The sequence below is a fragment of the Aegilops tauschii genome, chromosome 2 (assembly GCF_002575655.3).
Source record: "Aegilops tauschii subsp. strangulata cultivar AL8/78 chromosome 2, Aet v6.0, whole genome shotgun sequence".
NCBI classification, from domain to species: Eukaryota; Viridiplantae; Streptophyta; class Magnoliopsida; order Poales; family Poaceae; genus Aegilops; species Aegilops tauschii.
This window is the reverse complement of record NC_053036.3, coordinates 242714576-242736907: the sequence shown is the minus strand read 5'-3', so window position 1 is coordinate 242736907 and position 22332 is coordinate 242714576. Positions and strand designations below refer to the sequence as shown.

The 22332-nt window shown below is 48.6% G+C and overlaps 1 protein-coding gene across 1 annotated transcript; it reads left to right on the top strand.

Moving 5' to 3' along the window:
* The first annotated feature begins 19258 nt into the window (after window positions 1–19258).
* LOC109759035 (cytochrome P450 76M5) lies at window positions 19259–21160 on the top strand. The gene has a single exon (XM_020317879.4). It carries the CDS (start codon window positions 19278–19280, stop codon window positions 20976–20978), a length of 1701 nt encoding a protein of 566 aa, XP_020173468.2. The 5' UTR covers window positions 19259–19277; the 3' UTR covers window positions 20979–21160.
* The last annotated feature ends 1172 nt before the right edge of the window (window positions 21161–22332 follow it).

Below are 22332 nucleotides of genomic sequence, written 5' to 3'. Positions count from 1 at the left end.
GGTCGACCCGACGATGGTGACCCTCGCTAGCGCCATAACCTTCCTGAAGGTGTCGTCAAGGGCAATGTTGTGTTCCTTCTTGAATGTTCCAGGTGGGACCCTTGATCGGGCTGTTTTTGGATTGAACAATGGCAGCACTATGTGTCATGTGCTTCTTGAGGCCTTCGTCTTGGAGCAGGATTCCAATTCTGGGGACTAGAGGCTTCGAGGGTTCTACCGAGTGTGCTCATTGGTCTTATTGATTTGCCAAGTTTGTGGAAGAGCCGGATGCTTTCATCTAAAGTCGGGTTAGTGAGTCCGCGATCCACCTTGGATTCCCTCGTTCCCTATCAACACTCCCCCTCCTTGAGGGTGTTGTTGGGTGGCGACCAGGCGGCCAAGCTCAAGCCTCTGCTTGCTTTGTCAGATGAAGATGAAAGCCGAAGTCCTCCTCTGTGTTGGTTGTGTCGATGAGATCAGTGATTGCAAGTGGCGACTCTCTCCTTGTAGCTCTTATGTCTTTTTCTTTTTCTTTTTAGTGTGTCTTGCTCATCTTATCATGTTTTCTACTATAACTTTCCAGCTCGGACAGTCTTCTCCATAATGAATGAAATGCAGCGCTCGCTACCGTTCGTCAAAAAAATAAATCTCATGGATGGATGAATATGCTGCAGGAAGTAGAGAACCCATGATGGATGGATTGGATGTTTCAAATAATAAAAGGCGACTGATAGGCGCGGGCGCACCGGCGCAAATGATTCGGCCGGTTGCATCTGAGCGCGTCAGTTTGTCTTTTTGCCCACGGTCAGATTAGCTTTTGCATCATTTTTTCTCAACAAAAATCGCATCCAGCTATTCAACCTGGACACCCGCGCCATGGACACTACGAGAACCGCCTTGAAGCATCACCAGCTCATCACCAGTCGCCGTCCTTGCCGCACCGCCATGCCGTCGGCTACAAATTTTTTTCTCACGCCCATTGAAGCTTTTTCATGGTTGAAGATTTTTCACAAAAATAGTTGAAGCTTTTTCCGTCGACGGTTCCAGCTTCCGAGGTTGCGTGGTGGCCGATCCCCAAATTCCGTCGTCGATTGAAGCTTCCTAGGACATTGGTTGTAGAATTTGTTTGTAATGTTTTGCAACTCCCTCCACGCCATTCATAGCCTCCTCTCTCTCTCTCTCCCTGAGTTGATCCGGCAAAAACATCATAAATGGGGAAGTAGCAAAAACAAAGACGGTGGTAGCAAAATTCGAACACAATTGTAGCAAAACTTGGACTGATTCCAGCAAAATAAGATGGATCCAGCAAAAAATATATCAAAAAACAGAGTAGTAGCAAAAACTAAGACAAAGGTAGCAAAAATCAAAGACCGTGGTAACAAAAAGTTTGAGTGGTTCCAGCAAAAAGATGGATCTAATTAAGCAAAAAATATCAAAAGACGGACGACCAATGGTGGTAGCGAAAAACAAAACAATGGTAGCAATTTTTTGGACTGGTTGCAGCAAAAAATTCACTCAAAAATGTGTATCCTGGTTGCAACAAATTTAGGCGCCGATGGTAGCTTTCCCGGTACCGGTTGCAACAAACCGCAGCACCGGCCGGTGGCCACCATCTCCACCGCCGGTTGCAAAACGACCAACCTCACCGAGGGGGAGGACTAGGAGATGGATGGCCATGGCTTCCCCTGGTTGGATCAGCCCATGTACTCCTCGTATCAGAAAGGAGTGGATGAGTGGACGAGAAAAGCCCTGTCTCGACCTAATCTAGATGCAAAAAAGGGAGGCGGGGAACAGGGGTGATTTCTCCAGCGATTTGGACGCTTGTGCTGGCTGGAGGTAGGGGATGGGGAGTAGTGCTGGAGGTAGGGGATGAGAAAGGAGTGGGATGAGTGGACGAGCAGAGGGATAAGAAGATCGAGAGGGATCGAGAGGGATGGGAAGCGGTGGTGGGCTAGGAGGCTATTGTAGAGACGTGGCCATGTGGGCTATCGGGCGTCGTTTGATCCAGCGGGATTGTGCGACTCGCACTCGACCGGCCGAGCATTCGGCCGCCCTGCCGGTCGTAAACATTTCCCATAATAAAACGGGAAGGCAAAATGGGTTCCAAATTTTCCAAAATTACTGCGTCTACGACACTTGGCCTTACGATTTCGGTACGATCCCTAATCCAATGGTACGTTGCAGTTTCCTCATGCGTATAGACGGCTTGATCTGAACTGTCGTACGTACGTAAAGTCCTTTTGTCTAAGGCATAGCAGGTCTCCAAATTTTCTGAACTCCCGCCCACCTGATCGGACGAAGTTTGAGAGCCACGTCAGCGATCCGCACTATCTCTCTCCGGGATCGAGATCTTGACCGTCCACTGTGTCCGGATCCAACGGCAGGCCGACCCTGCTCTCTCATTAAACCCCCCTTCTCCCCCCCCAGCAGACGCAGCCACCATCGTTCCCCTCCAAATCCATCCGATCCCACACCACTCCAGCAGACGCAGCCACCATCGTTCCCCTCCAAATCCATCCGATCCCATCTTCTTGCTCGTAGCTCCAAAGAAGGAGGCCATCAACCATGTCGGGCCGCGGCAAGGGAGGGAAGGGGTTGGGCAAGGGCGGCACCAAGCGCCACCGGAAGGTGCCGCGGGACAACATCCAGGGTATCACCAAGCCGGCGATCCGGCGGCTGGCCCGGCGGGGCGGCGTGAAGCGCATCTCGGGGCTCATCTAAGAGGAGACCCGCGGCATGCTCAAGATCTTCCTCGAGAACGTCATCCACGACGCCGTCACCTACAACGAGCACGCACGCCGCAAGACTGTCACCGCCATGGACGCCGTCTACGCGCTCAAGCGCCAGGACCGCACCCTCTACGGGTTCAGAGGCTAGGCCTCCTGCTCCGTCCAGTCTCTGCTCCCGCTGCTCCATCTGTCCCAGTGCGTGTGTTGTTCAGTCGTTGGTGAGGGTTTGGTCTGTAGTTAGTGCAAGGCGATATGTATGAATGAAATGGGAAATCAGCGTTGGTATTATCTTGGCCGGATCTATTGATATGTTACATCCTACTCTGCTCTGTCTTTGTTTGATGCCATTGTGACTCAGTGACGCTGTATTCGTTAATTTGGTTTTAGCTGAATGAGCGACAAAATTTGTTGCTGCATTCATATTTGGTTATGCAGAAATGTATTCTGAATTTGAATGCGTTTCTTCACTAGTCATGCTGATGTGCATTTCTGAAACTCTAGAATTGGTTTTAATGTTGTTTCATCGGTTGGTTTTGTCTGTGTAGTTAGTGGAAGGCGATGATTATGAATGCAATGGAATCAGTGTTCTTGCGATATTATCTTGGTTGCTGCATCTCACGGGCGACACGGGGGTAGATCCAGCCGCCGGCCACCTTAAGCCCCTCGCCGTTGCCGGAGGAGGCGACCGGGCTAAGCTTGTGCAGCAGACGGCAATGGCGGCGCTAGCTCTCTCTCGCGGAGCGGCGTTTTCCCCTCAGATTCAAGGTCGAGGCGGTGGCCACCCATGGCGTTTGTGTGGCCTGCTCCTCCATGCGCGGCGGTGCACTGTTGGCTTCCGGCGAGGCGCCCTTTCCCGGCGCCCCTGCTGCTCTCGATGCAGCGCCAGATCCGCGCACCGCCCTGGTCTGATCCGTGGTGCCGCGGCGGCGTGGGGGCTGCAGGCTCGGCCTGATTTACGGGGGTGATTCTAGGGTTCCTCATGTGACAAGACGAAGATCTGCCCGACGCCTGTCCTTCTTGATCTGGTCGGAGTGTCAGGTTCCGAAAGGCTCCGCCAGCGAACTCCCATGGGCGCGTTATGCCTGGAGATTGCTGGATCGGGTGGGATTCGATCGTGCCCACTGGTTCTCCGTTAAGGAGGGAGCGGTGCGAAGCTCTGCTATCTGTTGCCATCATGGGATATGTTTAATTCCATGGTGAAGTCAGAGGCGGAGAATGTCATGGAAGCCGAGATCGGAGGACTGGTAATGGTGATTGGAGCCGTTGTGGCGATGAGGAACTTTCTTGGAGTTTCGATTTTTGTAGCAGCGGTACGTAAGTGGGGGCGGCAACACAGGTGAAGTTCAAAGTCTTACCTCTCAGGGTGAAAATCCAAGGTCTTGCCTTAATTGGTTGGGCCTGGCAATAGTCTTGTTGAAGGCATTGTTTTGAGAGTGGGGACTATCTTCGGGGTGAAAACCCAGGATCTACGATCGGGTGACGATGGCGCTTGTGCACTGTTTCCTTCTTTGAGTCATCACTTTTGGAGAACTTGGACTTCAGATGTTGTTTTGGTGGTGGTTATACTGTTGTCTGTTGCTGCATGGAATGGAATTCTGTAGCGGGGCTTTTCTTTTTTAGCTTCTTCTTCTTCTTTTGGCTATGTGCATCCGTAATGCCATTAGGGTATTGCGTTATTGCAGAGGCTGGGTGTAATTGGTATCTTCACGATATTAATATGAAATGATCGAGAAGAGGTGTCTAGAGGGGGGTAATTAGACCCTCAACAAAGAGAAGTAGCAGTTTTTAATTACTTCAAGTTAAGGTGGAGTTTTAGCACAAGTTTAAACATACACAATACATTTCAAGCAAGCATGGTAAGAGTATATGAGCAGCGAAAAGTAAAGCATGCACTTTGCAAGAAAGTAAAGGGATGGGATTGGAGTATGCAAACGCAAATGGAGACACGAAGATTTTTTCCGTGGTTCCGATAGGTGGTGCTATCGTACATCCACGTTGATGGAGACTTCAACCCACGAAGGGTAACGGTTGCGCGAGTCCACGGAGGGCTCCACTCACGAAGGGTCCACGCAGAAGCAACCTTGTCTATCCCACCATGGCCATCGCCCACGAAGGACTTGCCTCACTCGGGTAGATCTTCACAAAGTAGGCGATCTCCTTGCCTTTACAAACTCCTTGGTTCAGCTCCAAAAATCTTGACGGAGGCTCCCAAGTGACACCTAACCAATCTAGGAGACACCACTCTCCAAAAGGTAATAGATGGTGTGTTGATGATGAACTCCTTGCTCTTCTGCTTCAAATGATAGTCTCCCCAACACTCAACTCTCTCTCACATATTTGGATTTGGTGGAAAGATGATTTGAGTGGAAAGCAACTTGGGGAAGGCTAGAGATCAAGATTCTTGTGGTTGGATTGGAATATCTTGGTCTCAACACATGAGTAGGTGGTTCTCTCTCAGAAAATGAATGGTACAAGTGTAGGCACGTTCTGATGGCTCTCCTCACGAATGAAAAATGGGTGGAGGGGTATATATATAGCCTCCACACAAAATCTAGCCATTACACACAATTCACCAAACTAGGTGGGACCGAATCATGAAACTCGGTCGGACCGATTTAGGTCAAAATGTGAACGTTAGAGTTTTCGGTGGGACCGATATGATCAACTCGGTGGGACCGATGTGCTAGGGTTAGGGTAAAACCTCAACTCGGTTTGACCGATTACATAAACTCGGTGAGACCAATTTTGGTAATAAGCTAAACAGTGAGTTGGTCAGGCAAACTTGGTGGGACCGATTGCATATCTCGGTGAGACCGAAATAATTGCAACGGGCAACAGAGGGTTTCTGGCAGTGGCTATGTCAAGTAAACTCGGTGGTGCCTGATAGATCAAATTGGTGGGGCCGAGTTTGACTTTTGGTTTGGGACATATGTGGAAATGTGAAAGTGTTTGAGGGCTTTGGAGCATATCACTAAGCACTTTGATCAAGCAAGCCATTAAGTAACACCTCATCCCCTTTTAATAGTATTGGCTTTCCTATGGACTCAATGTGATCTTGGATCACTAAAATGGAAATGTAGAGTCTTGAGCTTTTGCCAATCTTCTGTCCCTAGCATCTTGAAGGGGTTCCACATCCTCTTGTCCATGCCACTCCACTTTTGAACTCATCTGAAATATACTAGGTGAAAATATTAGTCCAACAAGAGATATGTTGACATTAATTACCAAAATCACCCAGGGAGCACTTGTACTTTCAATTTCCCCCTTTTTGGTAATTGATGACAACATACATCAAAGCTTTAGATAATGATATAAAGCATAGCAAGTAAAGCTTTGGAAAAACATGTAACATGCATAGGCTCCCCCTACATGTATGCAATCATGTAAATATGGAATATAGGAGCATGTGAATGCATAAGCATGACAGAGTAAGCAATGAGTTACATGTATCTTTGCTATATGCATCAGAGCAAATGGTGTCGATATAGGATGTGTACCTTCATGTTCATGAGTCCTTCTTGCAAACAATATGTACATCAGCAAGAGATCATCATGCACATGAGTGTGATGCATATACTTACCTTGTGGTCTTGAGCTGGCTTTGGAAGAGACGAACCTGAGTAAACAAGGTTAGATAACACAGAAACATCTACTAAGCAGAGCAAACAGCAAACCACAAGAGTACCAAGATTGGGATGACATGTAGAGAATGAGTACTAGGTACTCTATTTGATATAGACATGTCCCCAAAGGTAAAGATATGCAATGAATTCGAAGATTTCCTTCCCTTAGATGTCTTTCTCCCCCTGAATCTTATATTGGATAATGGGAGAAGATAGGGAAAAGAAAATCAGAGCAAAACAAGAGAATCAGCACAAAACAATCATAACATATACATGTCTTTTCCCCTCTTAAAGACATGTGACTTCTCTCCTCTTGAATACCAAGCATCTGGGGTCTCTCTCTCCCTTTGATGTGATAAAGCTTTGATGTGATCGCTCTCCCCCTTTGACATCAATTTACAAGAAGGGATCTTCTGGAGTGTGAGTCGAATAGGTTTGGTCCTTGATTCACATGACAAAGCAGCATATAGAATGTGATGCAGGTAGAGGACAAGAATCATTGAGTGGAACTGGAACAAATATGCAGGATGCAAATGGCAAATTGTTTTCTCATTATTGGAATCGGTAACACCGAGTTGTTTTCTTCGGTGGCACCGAAATGAATCGGTTTGACCGAAAGAGATAAACCGGTGTGTCCGAGTTCAACACAGAGAGAACATTTGTCATCTCAGCTCACTAGGCAAATAAGATCTCACAAAGATTTGCAAGGAATTAACTGAAGGATTTGCAATGAATTGGATGGAGGGAATGCAGAACAAAACAGAGAAAATATAAAGAGATGTAGATGAAGTTTTTTTTATTAAAGAAGGGGAACAAATATGCAAGAAACAAATGCTAGAACATAGAGAAACACTAGAGAACTTCATCTAGCATTGGTCAGCGACAAAGTCACCTATGTTAGAGCATATTGACTGAGGAGTCAAGTGAGTACACTTGATCGTAGGTCATACTCATCGTTTAAGCTCAAAATGGGGTTACCATTTTTCGTTTAAGCTTTGATGTATTCGCATCTTGTTGAGCTGCTTTGACCCATGACTTGGGGTAAAGCTTCTCTAAGATGGAATATCATACCTTGGGTGGTGGTGTTGATCTTGATCATGTAGTCGAACTTGTGTGGGATGCCCAAGGTTGATGTAGCTCATCAAGGAGTTGGGAGCACCACTTGTAGTTTGAGTTCATCTACCTACATGGGTTAGTCTTGCAAGGAAGAGCACTTTTGTATCCAAAATGACAATCATGAAATTTGATACCAAATGAAATTTGATATAAATAAATTGTCAAAGGATATGTTGAAAGGTTTCATGCTTCCTTGACTTCAACCACCATATTGTAGAGACTTGGTGATGTAGAGATTGCTCAAAATGTGAGTGATTTGCAATCTCATAGATTTTGATTCATCCAAGTACCTACATGGGTTAGATATCATGCAAGGGTGCAAATATATCCAAGACATATAATTATCATCATAAGAGAAATATCAAGGATTAGTCAAAGGCTCATGCCTTGCATGTATCCAAATGGAGTATCTACTCCAAGTTTGAAGCATCAATGATGTTCAATTCACCTCTCAAATGGAAAAATACTTTCTCATCAAGCGGTTTGGTGAATATATTCGCTAATTGCTTATCGGTACAAACATGCTTAAGATCAATGTCCCCCTTGGCAACATGATCTTGAATGAAATGATGACGAACTTCAATATGCTTAGTTCGAGAATGTTGCATGTGATTGTGAGCAATCTTAATAGCACTTTCATTGTCACAAAGTAATGGAACATGTTTCACATTGATCCCATAATCTTTAAGAGTTTGGGTCATCCAAAGTAATTGAGCACAACATGAACCGGTGGCAATGTATTCCGCTTCGGCATTGGATAAGGGTACCGAGTTTTGTTTCTTGGAGGACCGAGACACAAGAGATCTACCAAGAAATTGACATGTACCCGAAGTGGACTTTCTATCAACCTTGTCACCGGCATAGTCTGAATTGGAGTAGCCAACAAGATCAAAAGAAGACCTCTTAGGATACCAAATGCCAAAATTTGGTGTATGAATTAAGTATCTCACTATCCTTTTCACAGCCTTAAGATGACATTCTTTGGGGGCCGCATGATATCTTGCACACATGCACACACTTAGCAAAATATCGGGACGGGAGGCACATAGATATAACAATGAACCAATCATAGAGCGGTAAACCTTTTGGTCAACCGATTTGCCATCTTTAGTCAAGTCAAGATGTCCACTAGTAGGCATGGGCATTTGCATACCTTTGCTTTCTTGCATGTTGAACTTCCTAAATAAGTCCTTGGTGTACTTTGTTTGAGAAACAAAGGTGCCTTCCTTAGTTTGCTTGATTTGCAAACCAAGAAAGAACTTGAGTTCACACATCATAGACATCTCAAACTTCTTTGACATTAGCTTCCCAAACTTTTCACTAAAATGAGGGTTAGTCGAACCAAATATGATATCATCAACATAAATTTGGCACACAAATAATTCTCCATTAACCCTTTTAGTAAATAGAGTAGAATCAATTTTTCCAATCTCAAAGCCTTTTTCAGTAAGGAACTTGGTCAAGCATTTATACCACGCTCTAGGAGCTTGTTTAAGACCATAAAGAGCTTTGTGAAGTTTGTAAACATGGTCGGGTTTCTTAGGATTAACAAACCCGGGAGGTTGTTTAACATAAACTTCCTCCTCAATTTCACCATTTAGAAAAGCACTTTTACTATCCATTTGGTATAAGGTGATATCATGGTGATTAGCATAGGCAAGTAAGATGCGGATGGACTCAAGTCTAGCAACGGGGGCATATGTCTCACCATAGTCCATACCTTCGACTTGAGTGTAGCCTTGGGCAACGAGACATGCTTTGTTGCAAACGACTTGTCCATCTTCGTCTTGCTTGCTGCGAAACACCCATTTGGTACCAATGATGTTGTGGTTGTTGTCGGCTTCTCGACCAATGTCCACACTTGGTTTCTCTCAAAGTTGTGTAGATCTTCATGCATGGCATTTATCCAATCCAGATCTTCCAATGATTCTTCAACCTTCATAGGTTCTATGCTAGAGATGAATGAATAATGTTCAAAAAAATTAGCCAAACGAGTGTTAGAGCGAGTGATTCTCCCGGTTTGGTTATCATTGAAGATTTGTTCAACGGGATGGTCTCTTGAGACTCTTGCTCGAACTCGTGAGAGCTTTTGCTTAGGTCGGGGTGGAACATCTTCTTCATCATCTTGTTCTTCCTCTTGGCCTTCTTATTGTTGACGTTGTCGTTCTCTTGTCAAGGTGGAGAGGGAGGTTGATGAGGTCCATCTTGGTGTACTTCCTCGTTTTCTTCATCTTGGTGTGTCCCACTTGTGGATGCTTCCGTGTCAACTCTGGTTCACCTTGTCGTGAGGTAGAAGCTTCCACTTGGACGGACGAGGTACTCTCCTTCACCTCCGTTGGACGAATCTTGCCAATTGACAAGTCTTGGATTGCTTCCGAAGGGTCTTTGTCTCCTACATGAATTGGCAATTGCTCTACTTGCAAGCCGTTAGATTCATCAAACTTCACACATACCGTCTCTTCAACCTTTCGGGTGAAATTGTTGTATACACAGTAAGTGCGAAAGTTTCAGCCATAACCGGGTAGGAAACCCTCATGAGATTTAGGAGCAAATTTAGAACGACGATGCTTATCAAGAATATAGCACTTCGAGCCGAATACTCAAAAGTATCCAACTTGGGGTTTGTTACCGGTGAGAAGCTCGTATGCCGTCTTGCCGAGTAGCTTGTGAAGATACAAGCGATTTGTTGCATGACAAGCTGTCTCAACCGCTTCTGCCCAAAAGTGTTTTGGCGTCTTGTACTCATCAAGCATCGTTCTCGCCATATCAATAAGAGTCCGGTTCTTTCTCTCAACAACTCCATTTTGTTGAGGCGTGTACGTAGCCGAGAACTCGTGTGAAATCCCTTCTTTGGCAAGAAAGGTATCCACATTTGCGTTCTTGAACTCCGTTTCGTTGTCGCTGCGAACCTTCTTGATCTTCACTTCAAATTGATTTTGCACCTTCCTAGCGAAGTTCTTGAAGATCTTTTGGACCTTCGATTTATCATCAAGAAAGAACACCCATGTAAATCTTGAAAAATCATCGACTATGACTAGACCAAATGAGTTTCCACCGAGACTTTTGTGGGCATCGGGACCAAAGAGATCCATATGAAGTAGCTCGAGCGGTCTTCTCATGGTCATAATGTTCTTCACGGGGTGGCTTCCTCCAACCTGTTTTCCTGCTTGACAAGCACTGCACAACCTATCCTTGTCAAATATAACATCTTTCACTCCAAGGATATGATCACCTTTAATAAGCTTATCAAGATTTCGCATGCCCACATGACCTAATCTTCTATGCCACAACCAACCTTTAGAAGATTTAGCAATTAAGCAAGTTCTAGGTTGAGCCTTTTTAGTGAAATCAACAATGTAAAGATCACCTCTACGTATACCGTTAAAGACCATTTTATGATTATCTCTTCGAAACACTTGGCAATCTACTTCAGTGAATAGGACATTGAAGCCAAAGTCAGCAAGTCTAGATATGGAAAGTAAATTGTAGCCAAGAGATTCAATGAGCATAACATTTTGTATGGAGCTATCATGTGAGATGGCCACCTTACCAAGGCCAACCACCTTACCCTTTGAGTTATCACCAAAGGTGACATACTTCCGAGGGCCGTCGTTTTCAGCAAGCTCACGGAACATATCCTTGTCTCTGGTCATGTGATCAATACATCCACTATCAAGAACCCATTCCTTTCCTCCAGCCATGTAGCCGCGAAGGTTAGCCATAGGACCAAAGTGTCTCATAGACTCATCGAGATCAAAGTCACTATCATCATCCTCATCATAGTATCCATGTTCAACATCATCTTGTGATGGATCAATTCCTAGAGAGAGTGATTCATTAGATAAATGATCATCACAATATTCATCTTTATGAATTCTAATGGCTTCGGAGATGATATTGCTAATGATTCCAACATCTCCTTTGGCACGCATGAGGTTAGTAAGCACAAATAGACAATCACCAAACTTAGGATCATTAGAATTCATCTTACTCAAGGAAATAGACTTATGAAGAATCACATCTAGATTTTGAAAGGAATGGTTTGGAAATCGTTCCTCAAGAAATCTCCATATAGTGTAGGCACAATCAAGACTAGGCAAGCAACCAATCAAGATTCTAGGCAAACCTCTAGCAATAAGATTAACAGTTCTAAGGTTGCGGATCATGTCAATAGACTGATCAAGGGTTGGATGCAAAGGATCAACATGGGGTGCGCAAGGGCTAGTAATGTACTTGTTCAAACGATATTCATTGAAAATCACAAGCATCTCATTTTTCCACTCATTAAAGAACTCTCCATCAAGTATAGGCACTCTACGTCTAAGACTCCCCAACATAGACTCATCCATATTCCTCCAAAGGTGATTAAACCAAAGCAATGGAGACCAATACTCTTATACCAATTGAAAGGATCAAGAAGAGGTGTCTAGAGGGGGGTGATTAGACCCTCAACAAAGAAAAGTAGCAATTTTTAATTACTTCAAGTTAAGGTGGAGTTTTAGCACAAGTTTAAACATACACAATACATTTCAAGCAAGCATGGCAAGAGTATATGAGCATCAGAAAGTAAAGCATGCACTTTGCAAGAAAGTAAAGGGATATGATTGGAGTATGCAAACGCAATTGGAGACACGAAGATTTTTTCCGTGGTTCCAATAGGTGGTGCTATCGTACATCCACGTTGATGGAGACTTCAACTCACGAAGAGTAACGGTTGCGTGAGTCCACGGAGGGCTCCACCCACGAAGGGTCCACGAAGAAGCAACCTTGTCTATTTCACCATGGCCATCGCCCACGAAGGACTTGCCTCACTCGGGTAGATCTTCACGAAGTAGGCGATCTCCTTGCCCTTAAAACTCCTTGGTTCAACTCCACAATCTTGACGGAGACACCACTCTCCAAAATGTAATAGATGGTGTGTTGATGATGAACTCCTTGCTCTTGTGTTTCAAATGATAGTCTCCCCAACCCTCAACTCTCTCTCACAGATTTGGATTTGGTGGAAAGATGATCTGAGTGGAAAGCAACTTGGGGAAGGCTAGAGATCAAGATTCTTGTGGTTGGATTGGAATATCTTGGTCTCAACACATGAGTAGGTGGTTCTCTCTCAGAAAATGAATGGTAGAAGTGTAGGCACGTTGTGATGGCTCTCCTCACGAATGAAGAATGGGTGGAGGGGTATATATATAGCCTCCACACAAAATCTAGCCGTTACACACAATTCACCAAACTCGGTGGGACCGAATCATGAAACTCGGTCGGACCGATTTAGTTCAAAATGTGAACGTTAGAGTTTTAGGTGGGACCGATATGATCAACTCGATGGGACCGATGTGCTAGGGTTAGGGTAAAACCTCAACTCGGTTTGACCGATTACACAAACTCGGTGAGACCAATTTTGGTAATAAGCTAAACAGTGAGTTGGTCAGGCAAACTTGGTGGGACCGATTGCATATCTCGGTGAGACCGAAATAATTGCAACAGGCAACAGAGAGTTCGCAAGCCCATCTCGGTGAGACCAAATTGATTTGGGTTTCTAGCAGTGGCTATGTCAAGTAAACTCGGTAGTGCCGGATAGATCAAATCGGTGGGGCCGAGTTTGACTTTTGGTTTGGGACATATGTGGAAATGAGAAAGTGGTTGAGGGCTTTGGAGCATATCACTATGCACTTTGAGCAAGCAAGCCATTAAGCAACACCTCATCCCCTTTTAATAGTATTGGCTTTCCTATGGACTCAATGTAATCTTGGATCACTAAAATGGAAATGTAGAGTCTTGAACTTTTGAGCTTTTGCCAATCTTCTGTCCTTAGCGCCTTGAAGGGGTTCCACATCCTCTTGTCCATGCCACTCCACTCTTGAACTCATCTAAAATATACTAGGTGAAAATATTAGTCTAACAAGAGATATGTTGACATTAGTTACCAAAATCACCTAGGGAGCACTTGTTCTCTCATAATATATTCCCTTTCTCGAAAAAATCTTGGTTGCTGCATCTCTTGACATGTTTCTATCTCCTTGCCACTACCAACTTGTTACGTGAATTCAGTACGTTGTTGTGGCTGTTTGCTGAATTCACTGACACGGAATTTGCTTCAATATGATATTTTACTGAAGGCAAGTGATAGGCGCCGGTGCGCCGGCCGAAATTTTGGCCGATCGCACCAACTGCGTCCGAGCAAACATCGCACAACCACATGATTCTCTCTCCTTCCTCTGCCAGCTGTCTTCTTCTTTTCAGAAAAAGAATTTCCATTGCGCTGCCATGGACTAGTGACGTGTCAGGCATCGAAGCACCCCCCTGTGCAACTCGCCCGGCGCTGCCCTCGCCGTCGGTCGCTGCCCTCACCCGCCGGGCGGCACCGTCCCTGCAATTCACCGTCGCTGTCGCCGCCTCCTGCGTTTCTCGTCGGCGTGCATGCAATAGCGTGCGCCCACGGTTGCAGCTCCCCGTGGTGACGGTCATAGCTCCGATGTAATGGTCGCACCGGTCGCCGGTCGCAACACACCGACAGCAAGCTCGCAGAAAAAAGTGCTCACCCTCATGTTGTCGATGGCAGCAAAAGAAATTACCGGTCGTAGCAAAAAAGTGTGTGGTTCCAGCAAAAAAAGCTCGCCGGTGCTGCCACCCCGTCGCCATTGTAGCAAAAACGCTTGCCGGTTGCAACTTTTGTAGTCGCCGATTGTAGCAAAAACACTACCCATCACTACCAAACTGAAGAACTCGATGTAACAAAAAATACTAAATTCCAGCAAAACATAAAGCTGGTTCCAGCAAAAAAACACGTCGGCCGTGCGAGGTGCGTCTTCTTGTACCAAAAATCATAGGAAGCAAAATCCATATAGAAGTGGATGTAGCAAAAAAAGTAGCAAGTTCCAGCAAAAACTGAAGCTGGTTCTTGCAAAAAAAACACGTCGGCAATGCGAGGCGCGTCTGGTTCTAGCAAAAATCATAGGAAGTAAAATCCATATTGAAATAGAAGTAGACGTAGCAAAAAAAGTAGCAAGTTCTAGCAAAAAATGAAGCTGGTTCCAGCACCAGACATAGCCAGTAGTAGCATCGAATATCGCTGGTTCCAGCACTTGACGTAGCCGGGGTTGCAACTTGCTGTTGTGCTGGTTCCAGCATCGCTGCAGCCGGTGGTAGCACGAGGACTCACTGGTTCCAGCACCAGATGCAGACCATTGCAGCTTGGGGCGAAGCTACCGATGGACACTGGAGAAGCCCGTCGCAGCTCGGCCACTGGAGGTCCAACACCCCCCGCTGCCCGTCGCAGCACGACGCCCCGGGTCCCAGCACAGCTTGAGGTGGAAGGAGGGGGAGAGGTGGGAAGCGCCCATGGCGAAGGAGGCGGAAGAAGGAGATGGAGAGGTGGGCAGCGCCGATGGGGAGGGGAGTTGGAAGGAGAGGGAGAGGTGGGTAGCGCCGATGGGGATTTGTGGCTAGTGAGGAATCTAGAACAGAGGAAGAAGATAAGGAAGGGAAAGGGGCAAAGCAGTGCGGGGCCCTACCGAACGCGTGGGTGCGTCCAGCGCAAGTTTCAGCCGGCGTCCCGGCTGTAAACATTTCCCTAAGTCAATTCCGAATGGATTCTGAGCATACGTCACTTCCTAAGTCAATTCCGAATGGATTCTGAGCATACGTCACACAACTGACGTATGCTCAGAATCCATTCAGAATTGACTTAGGGAAATGTTTGTAGCCGGGACGCCGGCTGAAATGTGCGCCGGACGCACCCACGTGTTCAGTAGGGCCCCACACCGCTTTGCCCCTTTCCCTTCCTTATCTTCTTCCTCTATTCTAGATTCCTCATCGGCCACAAATCCCCATCGGCGCTACCCACCTCTCCCTCTCCTTCCACCTCCCCTCCCCATCGGCGCTACCCACCTCTCCATCTCCTTCTTCCGCCACCTTCGCCATGGGCGCTCCCCACCTCCCCCCCTCGTTCCACCTCAAGCCGGACTGGGGACCCGGGGCGCCGTGCTGCGACGGGCAGCGAGGGGTTCTGGACCTCCAGTGGTCGATCTGTGATGGGCTTCTCCGGCGTCCATTGGCAGCTTCGCCCCAAGCTTCAACAGTCTGCATCCGGTGCTGGAATCAGTGAGTCCTTGTGCTACCACCGGCTACAGCGATGCTGGAACCAGCACGACGGCAAGTTGCAACCCCGGCTATGTCAAGTGCTGGAACCAGCGATATCCAATGCTACTACTGGCTATGTTGGGTGCTGGAACCAGCTTCATTTTTTGCTGGAACTTGCTACTTTTTTGCTATCTACTTCTCTTTCTATATGGATTTTGCTTCCTATGATTTTTGCTAGAACCAGACGCGCATCGCATCGCCGACGTGTTTTTTTGCTGGAACCAGCTTCATTTTTTTGTTGGAACTTGCTACTGTTTTTGCTACATCTACTTCTATATGGATTTGCTTCCTATGATTTTTGGTAGAACAAGACGCGCCTCGCACCGCCGATGTGTTTTTTTGCTGGAGCCAGCTTTATGTTTTGCTGGAATTTAGTATTTTTTTGCTACATCGAGTTCTTCAGTTTGGTAGTGATGGGTAGTGTTTTTGCTACAACTGGCGACTAGTGATGGGTAGTGTTTTTGCTACAACTGGCGACTACAAAAGTTACAACCGGCGAGTGTTTTTGCTACAATGCCGACGGGGTGGTGGCACCAGCGAGGTTTTTTGCTGGAACCACAAACTTTTTTTTTGCTACAACTGGCAATTTTTTTGCTGCCACTGGCAACATGAGGGTGAGTACTTTTTTCTGCGAGCTCGTTGTCGGTGTGTTGCGACCGGCAACCGGCACCGCCAGAGCTACGGCCGTCACGCTGGAGCTATGACCGTCGCCGCGGGGAGCTGCAACCATGGGCGCACGTTGTTGCATGCACGACGACGAGAAACGCAGGAGGCGACGACAGCAACGGTGAACTGCAGGGACGGCGGCGACCAGGGGGTGAGGGTAGTGACCGGCGGCGAGGGCAGCGGCGGGCGAGACGCGCAAGGCGGTGCTTCGAGGCCTGACGCGTCGCTAGTCCATGGCGACACAATGGAAGTTTTTTTCCTGAAAAGAAGAAGACATCTGACAGACAAAGGAAAGAGAATCGTGTGGTTGTGCGATGTTTGATCGGACACTGTTGGTGCGACTGGTCCAAATTTTGGCCGGCGCACCATCACCGGGACTAAAATTCTGTGTGGTGTGGCTACTATTTTTTCCAACGTAACCTCGCCATAGTGTAGGGTTCTTCTGCGATTTTATAGCCGCTGCTACAAATTATCTGGATGATTTTAGACAACCGATCAGACGCCGTACAAATCATTGGCTCCCATGGGTAGCAACACCCATGACAGGAGCTCGCAACACCGACGACGCTTCATTGCAACCTTGCCGGAGCTTCAACGACCCCCGCGGCGCTTCACTGCAACCTCGGCGATGTTTTGTTGCAGCTCTAACACTGTCGCAGTAGTGCTCCGTCGCAGCACACCAATGCCGTCGCCAACCTTCACTGCAACGTCACCACCGCGCGGCTGCCACATCAAAGCTCCACCGCAGCACCCAATGGCCGTCGGTGAAGCTTCACTACAGCGCAGTGTGACACCGACGGGGTTCTGCAATGAAGCACGCGGCGGTGATGAAGGAAGCTTTGACACAGCACGACGGCGCGTACAGATGCTGTGACGCAGCAACGGGCGACGGTGCCAATGGCGCTCGGCAACACTGAGCACAACGACGAGCACCACGGATGTTGGAAGACGACATGGGTGCGGCGGGTCGACGGCTACTGGGATGCTGCAGGTTCACCGCCGGGGTGCTGCACGCTGCCTGCGGATGCTCCGGCGAGGGCCATGCCGAAAGGTCAGAGAGGAGAAAGAAAGAGGAAAAATCGGGATCACATGTGTGGTGGAAGAACGAGTGGGTCTCGTTGCTGCGCGTGAAGATAAGGGAGATGGTGGGTGCGTGGTCCAGATGGACGCGCAAGGCCGCACGATCAGCCTTGATCGGATGGTTCACAAGGCGGCTTGCATCAGCCAGAAATCAGTCGGGCAATTTTAAACGTTTTCCAATTTATATACTTTGTACCGTTGCTAATATAAGCCCTTTAGAGATTCCATTCTAATGCAGATTACAAACAGAGACAAAATAAGTGAATCTATACTCTAAGATATGTTTATATACATCCAAATGTAGTATGTATTGAAATATCTCAAAAAGACTTATATTTAGAAACAGAGCGAGTTGATAGAAAAAGAATAAGGTAATTACACATTGGGATGGGCTATGAGGAAAATTAGGCGAAAGTTGTAGACATAAAACGAGGAGACGCAATGTTGGCCTATCCAGACCTCGAGCATAAGGGCATGGACTATGGTGACAACACCTAGGTGCTGCCCCAGCCCAGCTACATCAACACATAGAGTTGAAGCACCATCCGGTTTCACGTTCATCTAACGCACAGGTATCCTCATGGCGTGAGCCGCGATGGATGGGCGAGCTATTGCCTATGCGTCTGTACCACATATCTCTCTTTCTCCTTGCCTTTTCTGCCCGAGCGACATGCTCCTCTGCAAGCTACACTGATAGATTTGAGGTATCTACTTTCAATCCATGGTGGCATCCAAACGTAGTTGGCTCATGGGGCAGTAGGTCTGGGACTATACATTGGCCATGGCCTAATTGGTTTGATCTTTGATGCCAACATTTGGCAAAATCAGAAGTCGTCAAAAAGTAGGTAATTTTTTTGTGAGGTTGATAAGAAAAATTGGTAGGGAAGCAATCACTGGGCAACATTTGGCATTTGCCAAATATTGGCATACCAACTTTTGGCATCGAGCCAATCATGCTCCTCAACTGCTAAGGTATCTGCAACCGGAGATTACCGTGCGACATCTTCAAAGACGACTCGAATAAAGAAAAGTGTGTTCATTTTGTGCAATAGGTTAGTAGTGGGGGTGGCGATTGCATGGTCAGATATCGTCTGGTGCGAGGAATTAACAAGGGTCACCACCAATGATGAGGAAGATCCCAAAGCCAACAAGCTAGTCGGCATTGCTGGGGGTTCAGAAGGTGAAGATACAGGCAGCAAATATGGGCGGCAGAGATCCCCATGGTGTAGGAAGGGGAGCGGTGAGGGAGTGGGATGAGTGGCATCAATAGGTAGAGGGTGTGGATAATGACAATGCATGAGTGTGTGTGTCGGGGGGGGGGGGTTGGCGGAAATAAGGTGTGGATCACTTAAACTGGACGCACATGGTAACGATATGGGACCGACCAAATCACAACACAAGGAACCTATAAGTGTATCAAGGCACAAATTGGGTCCACCGGCTACAGAGTGGCTTAACCAACATAATTATGGAAGAATGCATGAGAAATGATATTTTTACCATTTTCCAGGATATCCCGTGCATGTATCCATCTCCTATCACCGATTCCAGATTTATGCCACATTTTCTAGTTTGTGAAAAAAATTGTTTGATTTCATAGTGTTCCATATTGTTTGATCGTATCTTTTTTTCATTTCAAAGTGTATCATAATGTTTTGTTGTGTACCAACAATTTATAAGAGTGCACATATTTCAAGTGGATTTGCTACATAACGAAATATTAGGTTACACTTTGGAACAAGATAGGGCCCAAAAGAAACATGGTGTAATATTTTTTTGCAGAAAGCATCAGATCGAAAGAAATATGTTGTAATGATTTGAAACAAGACATCGGCAAAAATAAAAAAATATGACATGAATCTCAAAACAACAGATGGTGGCCATACTTCCTCCGTATCATAACATAAAAAGTTTTTGCAATTGAAATGCAAAAGCGTCTTATATTATGATACATAAGGAGTACGTGATACAAACATCACTCTCAAACCGGCAAAACCTCCACAAAATTCTCTCAACCAGACAAACGGCATCGCCTCCCGCACCAGCACTCTATCGTGCCGTCACTATACAAGGCCACTGGCCAACCTCCTGCCTGAGCACACCACCCAGTACTGTACGTACTATCGCAGGTCAAACAACCATGCAGAGCGAGGTTTGGCTGCTATGGGCAACGCTCGCCGCTGCGCTCCTCTACTACCTGACCGCAGCCCGCCGCGGGGGCACCGGGGGGCGGCAGCCTCCGGGCCCGACGCCGCTCCCGGTCCTCGGCAACCTGCTCGATGTAGGGGGCAATCTGCACCACACGCTGGCGCGCCTGGCCCGCGCCCACGGCCCCTTTATGAAGCTCAAGCTGGGCCTGGTCACCACCGTGGTGGTCTCCTCCCGTGACGCCGCGCGGGAGGCCTACACCAGGTACGACCGCCACCTGGCCGCGCGCGCGGCCCCGAACGCCGCCAACGCGGTTGGCAACTCCGGGTGGTCCATGATCTGGCTGCCCAGCTCTGACCCGCTCTCGAAGACGCTGCGCGGCATCGTGGCCTCGCACATATTCTCACCGCGTGGCCTCACCACGGCGCGCGGCGTGCGCGAGCGCAAGGTGCACGACATGGCGGGCTACTTCCGCCGCCGTGCGGGGGAGGAGGTGGACGACAGGCAGGCCGTGTACGGCAGCGTGCTGAACCTCGTGTCCAGCGCCTTCTTCTCTGTCGACGTGGCGGACGTGGGCGGCGAGTCCGCCAGTGGGCTGCGGGAGGTCGTGGAGGACATCATCGCGGCGTTCGCCAAACCCAACATCTCCGACATCTTCCCTTTCCTTCGGCCGCTCGACCTGCAGGGCTGGTGTCGCTGGGCAGGCGCCCGCTACCAGAAGGTCTTTGGCATACTTGACGGCATAATCGACCGCCGTCTTGCAGATGCCCAGACGTCCACGGGCGAGCACGCGCATGGCAACTTCCTGGACTCGCTGCTGGAGCTCGTTTCTGCGGGCAAGATTGGTCGCGACAAGGTGACGGTCATACTGTTCGACGTGTTCGCGGCCGGGACCGACATGATGGCCATCACGGTGGAGTGGGCGATGGCCGAGCTACTTCGGCACCCGCGCGCCATGGCCAAGGTGCACGCGGAGATGGAGGACATCCTCGGAGGCAAGGACACGGACACCCTCGAGGAGCCCGACGCGGCGAACCTGCCGTACCTGCAGGCCGTGGTGAAGGAGGTGATGCGGCTGCACCCGGTGGTGCCGATCATGCTACCGCACCAGGTGGCGGAGGACGGCATGGAGATCGGCGGCTTCGCGGTGCCCAAGGGCTCCATGGTGATCTTCAATGTGTGGGCGATCATGCGGGACCCGGCAGCGTGGGAGAGGCCCGACGAGTTCGTACCAGAGAGGTTCCTGGACAAGGCCACGGCGGTGGACTTCCGTGGCAAGGACTACGAGTTCATCCCGTTCGGGTCCGGCCGACGGCTGTGCCCTGGCCTACCGACGGCGGAGCGGGTCGTGCCGTTCGTGCTGGTGTCGATGCTGCACGGGTCCGAGTGGCGGCTCTCGGACGGCGTGTGGGCCGACGAGCTGGACATGACCGAGAAGTTCACCACCGTCAGCACGCTCACCGTGCCCCTCAGGGCCGTCCCCATTGTGGTAAACTAGCTAGTTTTTTAGAACGAAACCTAGCTAGCTTCTAACCTTATGTATGCATGCAATCTTATCTTGTATCATGCGGACGAGAAGCGCCTGCTTTACACTATATCGGAAATCACGAGGTCTACACTAGCTGTTCATGAAAATTCAGTAGCCATCGGTCATCTGTGGCCGCTTTGGATTTCCTGCCACTCGCCACTGCCTCATCTGATATGTCGTCAATAGGTTGGTTAATAGCACATCACATCGCTCTAGATCTTACAAGATTTGGTGGAGTGTGTCACTCTCTAAGTTTCTTTATCGAAATTCATTGGTGCGGTTAACTATATTATTATGATTGATGCCCCGAACGCATATTGTCTGGCCAAATTCTTACTGAACCTTACATCATCTCTAGCCGTTCGGCATCCCAGGGGCTTGAAATATGCCGCCTGGAGGCGCGCCGGTGTTAATTTTGACGTGGGGGCAGTTTGGTTTCCATCCATCGCCCCAAGCCCCCCCCCCCCCCCCCCCCACGCCGTTTTTTCAAAACAGAGAATGGGCCAAAATTCGGCCAAACACGCCACAAATTCATCCAGACAAGGCGATTTCATTGATATTTATACAGAAACTAAAAAACAAAAACAAAAACTTAACTTTAACCTACAACTACGCCTAGCACTACTACTCCGCTGTCGCCGTCCGCCGCCGCCCGCCTTCTACATGCCGAGGAGCCTGTAGAACCGGGTGCATTCCCCACCGCCGTCGTTGTCATCGTCGCCGCCGTCCCAACGTCCTGCGTGTCGCTGCCGTCCCTGCTACACCCCTGACCAGCGTCGCCGATGTGTGGGGGGTTGGACGGCCCGGGCGCGTCCTCGTCGTCTGTGTCGAGGATGATGACGCCGCCTTCCTCGCGTCCGCGGTGACAAGCGGCGATCTTCTCAAAGGCTTGGCACTGGAGCTCCAGCTGCTGGTGGACGTACTCCGCCTTCGCCATTTGAGGGCGGTCTCATCGTCGGCGGCCATGTCCGCGTGCTCCTCCTTCACGGGGAGCAACCCGGGCTCGGTCTTCGGCCTGACGAGCCGGGAAGAAGGAGAGGGGCGGCCGCCCTCATGGATGATGAGGGTGCCGCCGCGGGTACGGCGCCCGAACGGCGTCTCCTGTGGCTCCGGCTTGACGGGACGAAGCGCCGGCGAACCGGAGGAGAGGGAGCCAGAGCCCGGCGTCGAGGAGGTCGCCGTCTCCATCCGCCGCGGCGTGTTGCCGGCCTCGATGTGCTCGAGGACGGCTTCGAGGGTGCAGCCGGGGACACCCCACCAACAGCGCCGCCCCTAGGAGTTGTGGCGGCCGCGGGGCTCGACGCTGTTCAAGGAGGCGAGCTGC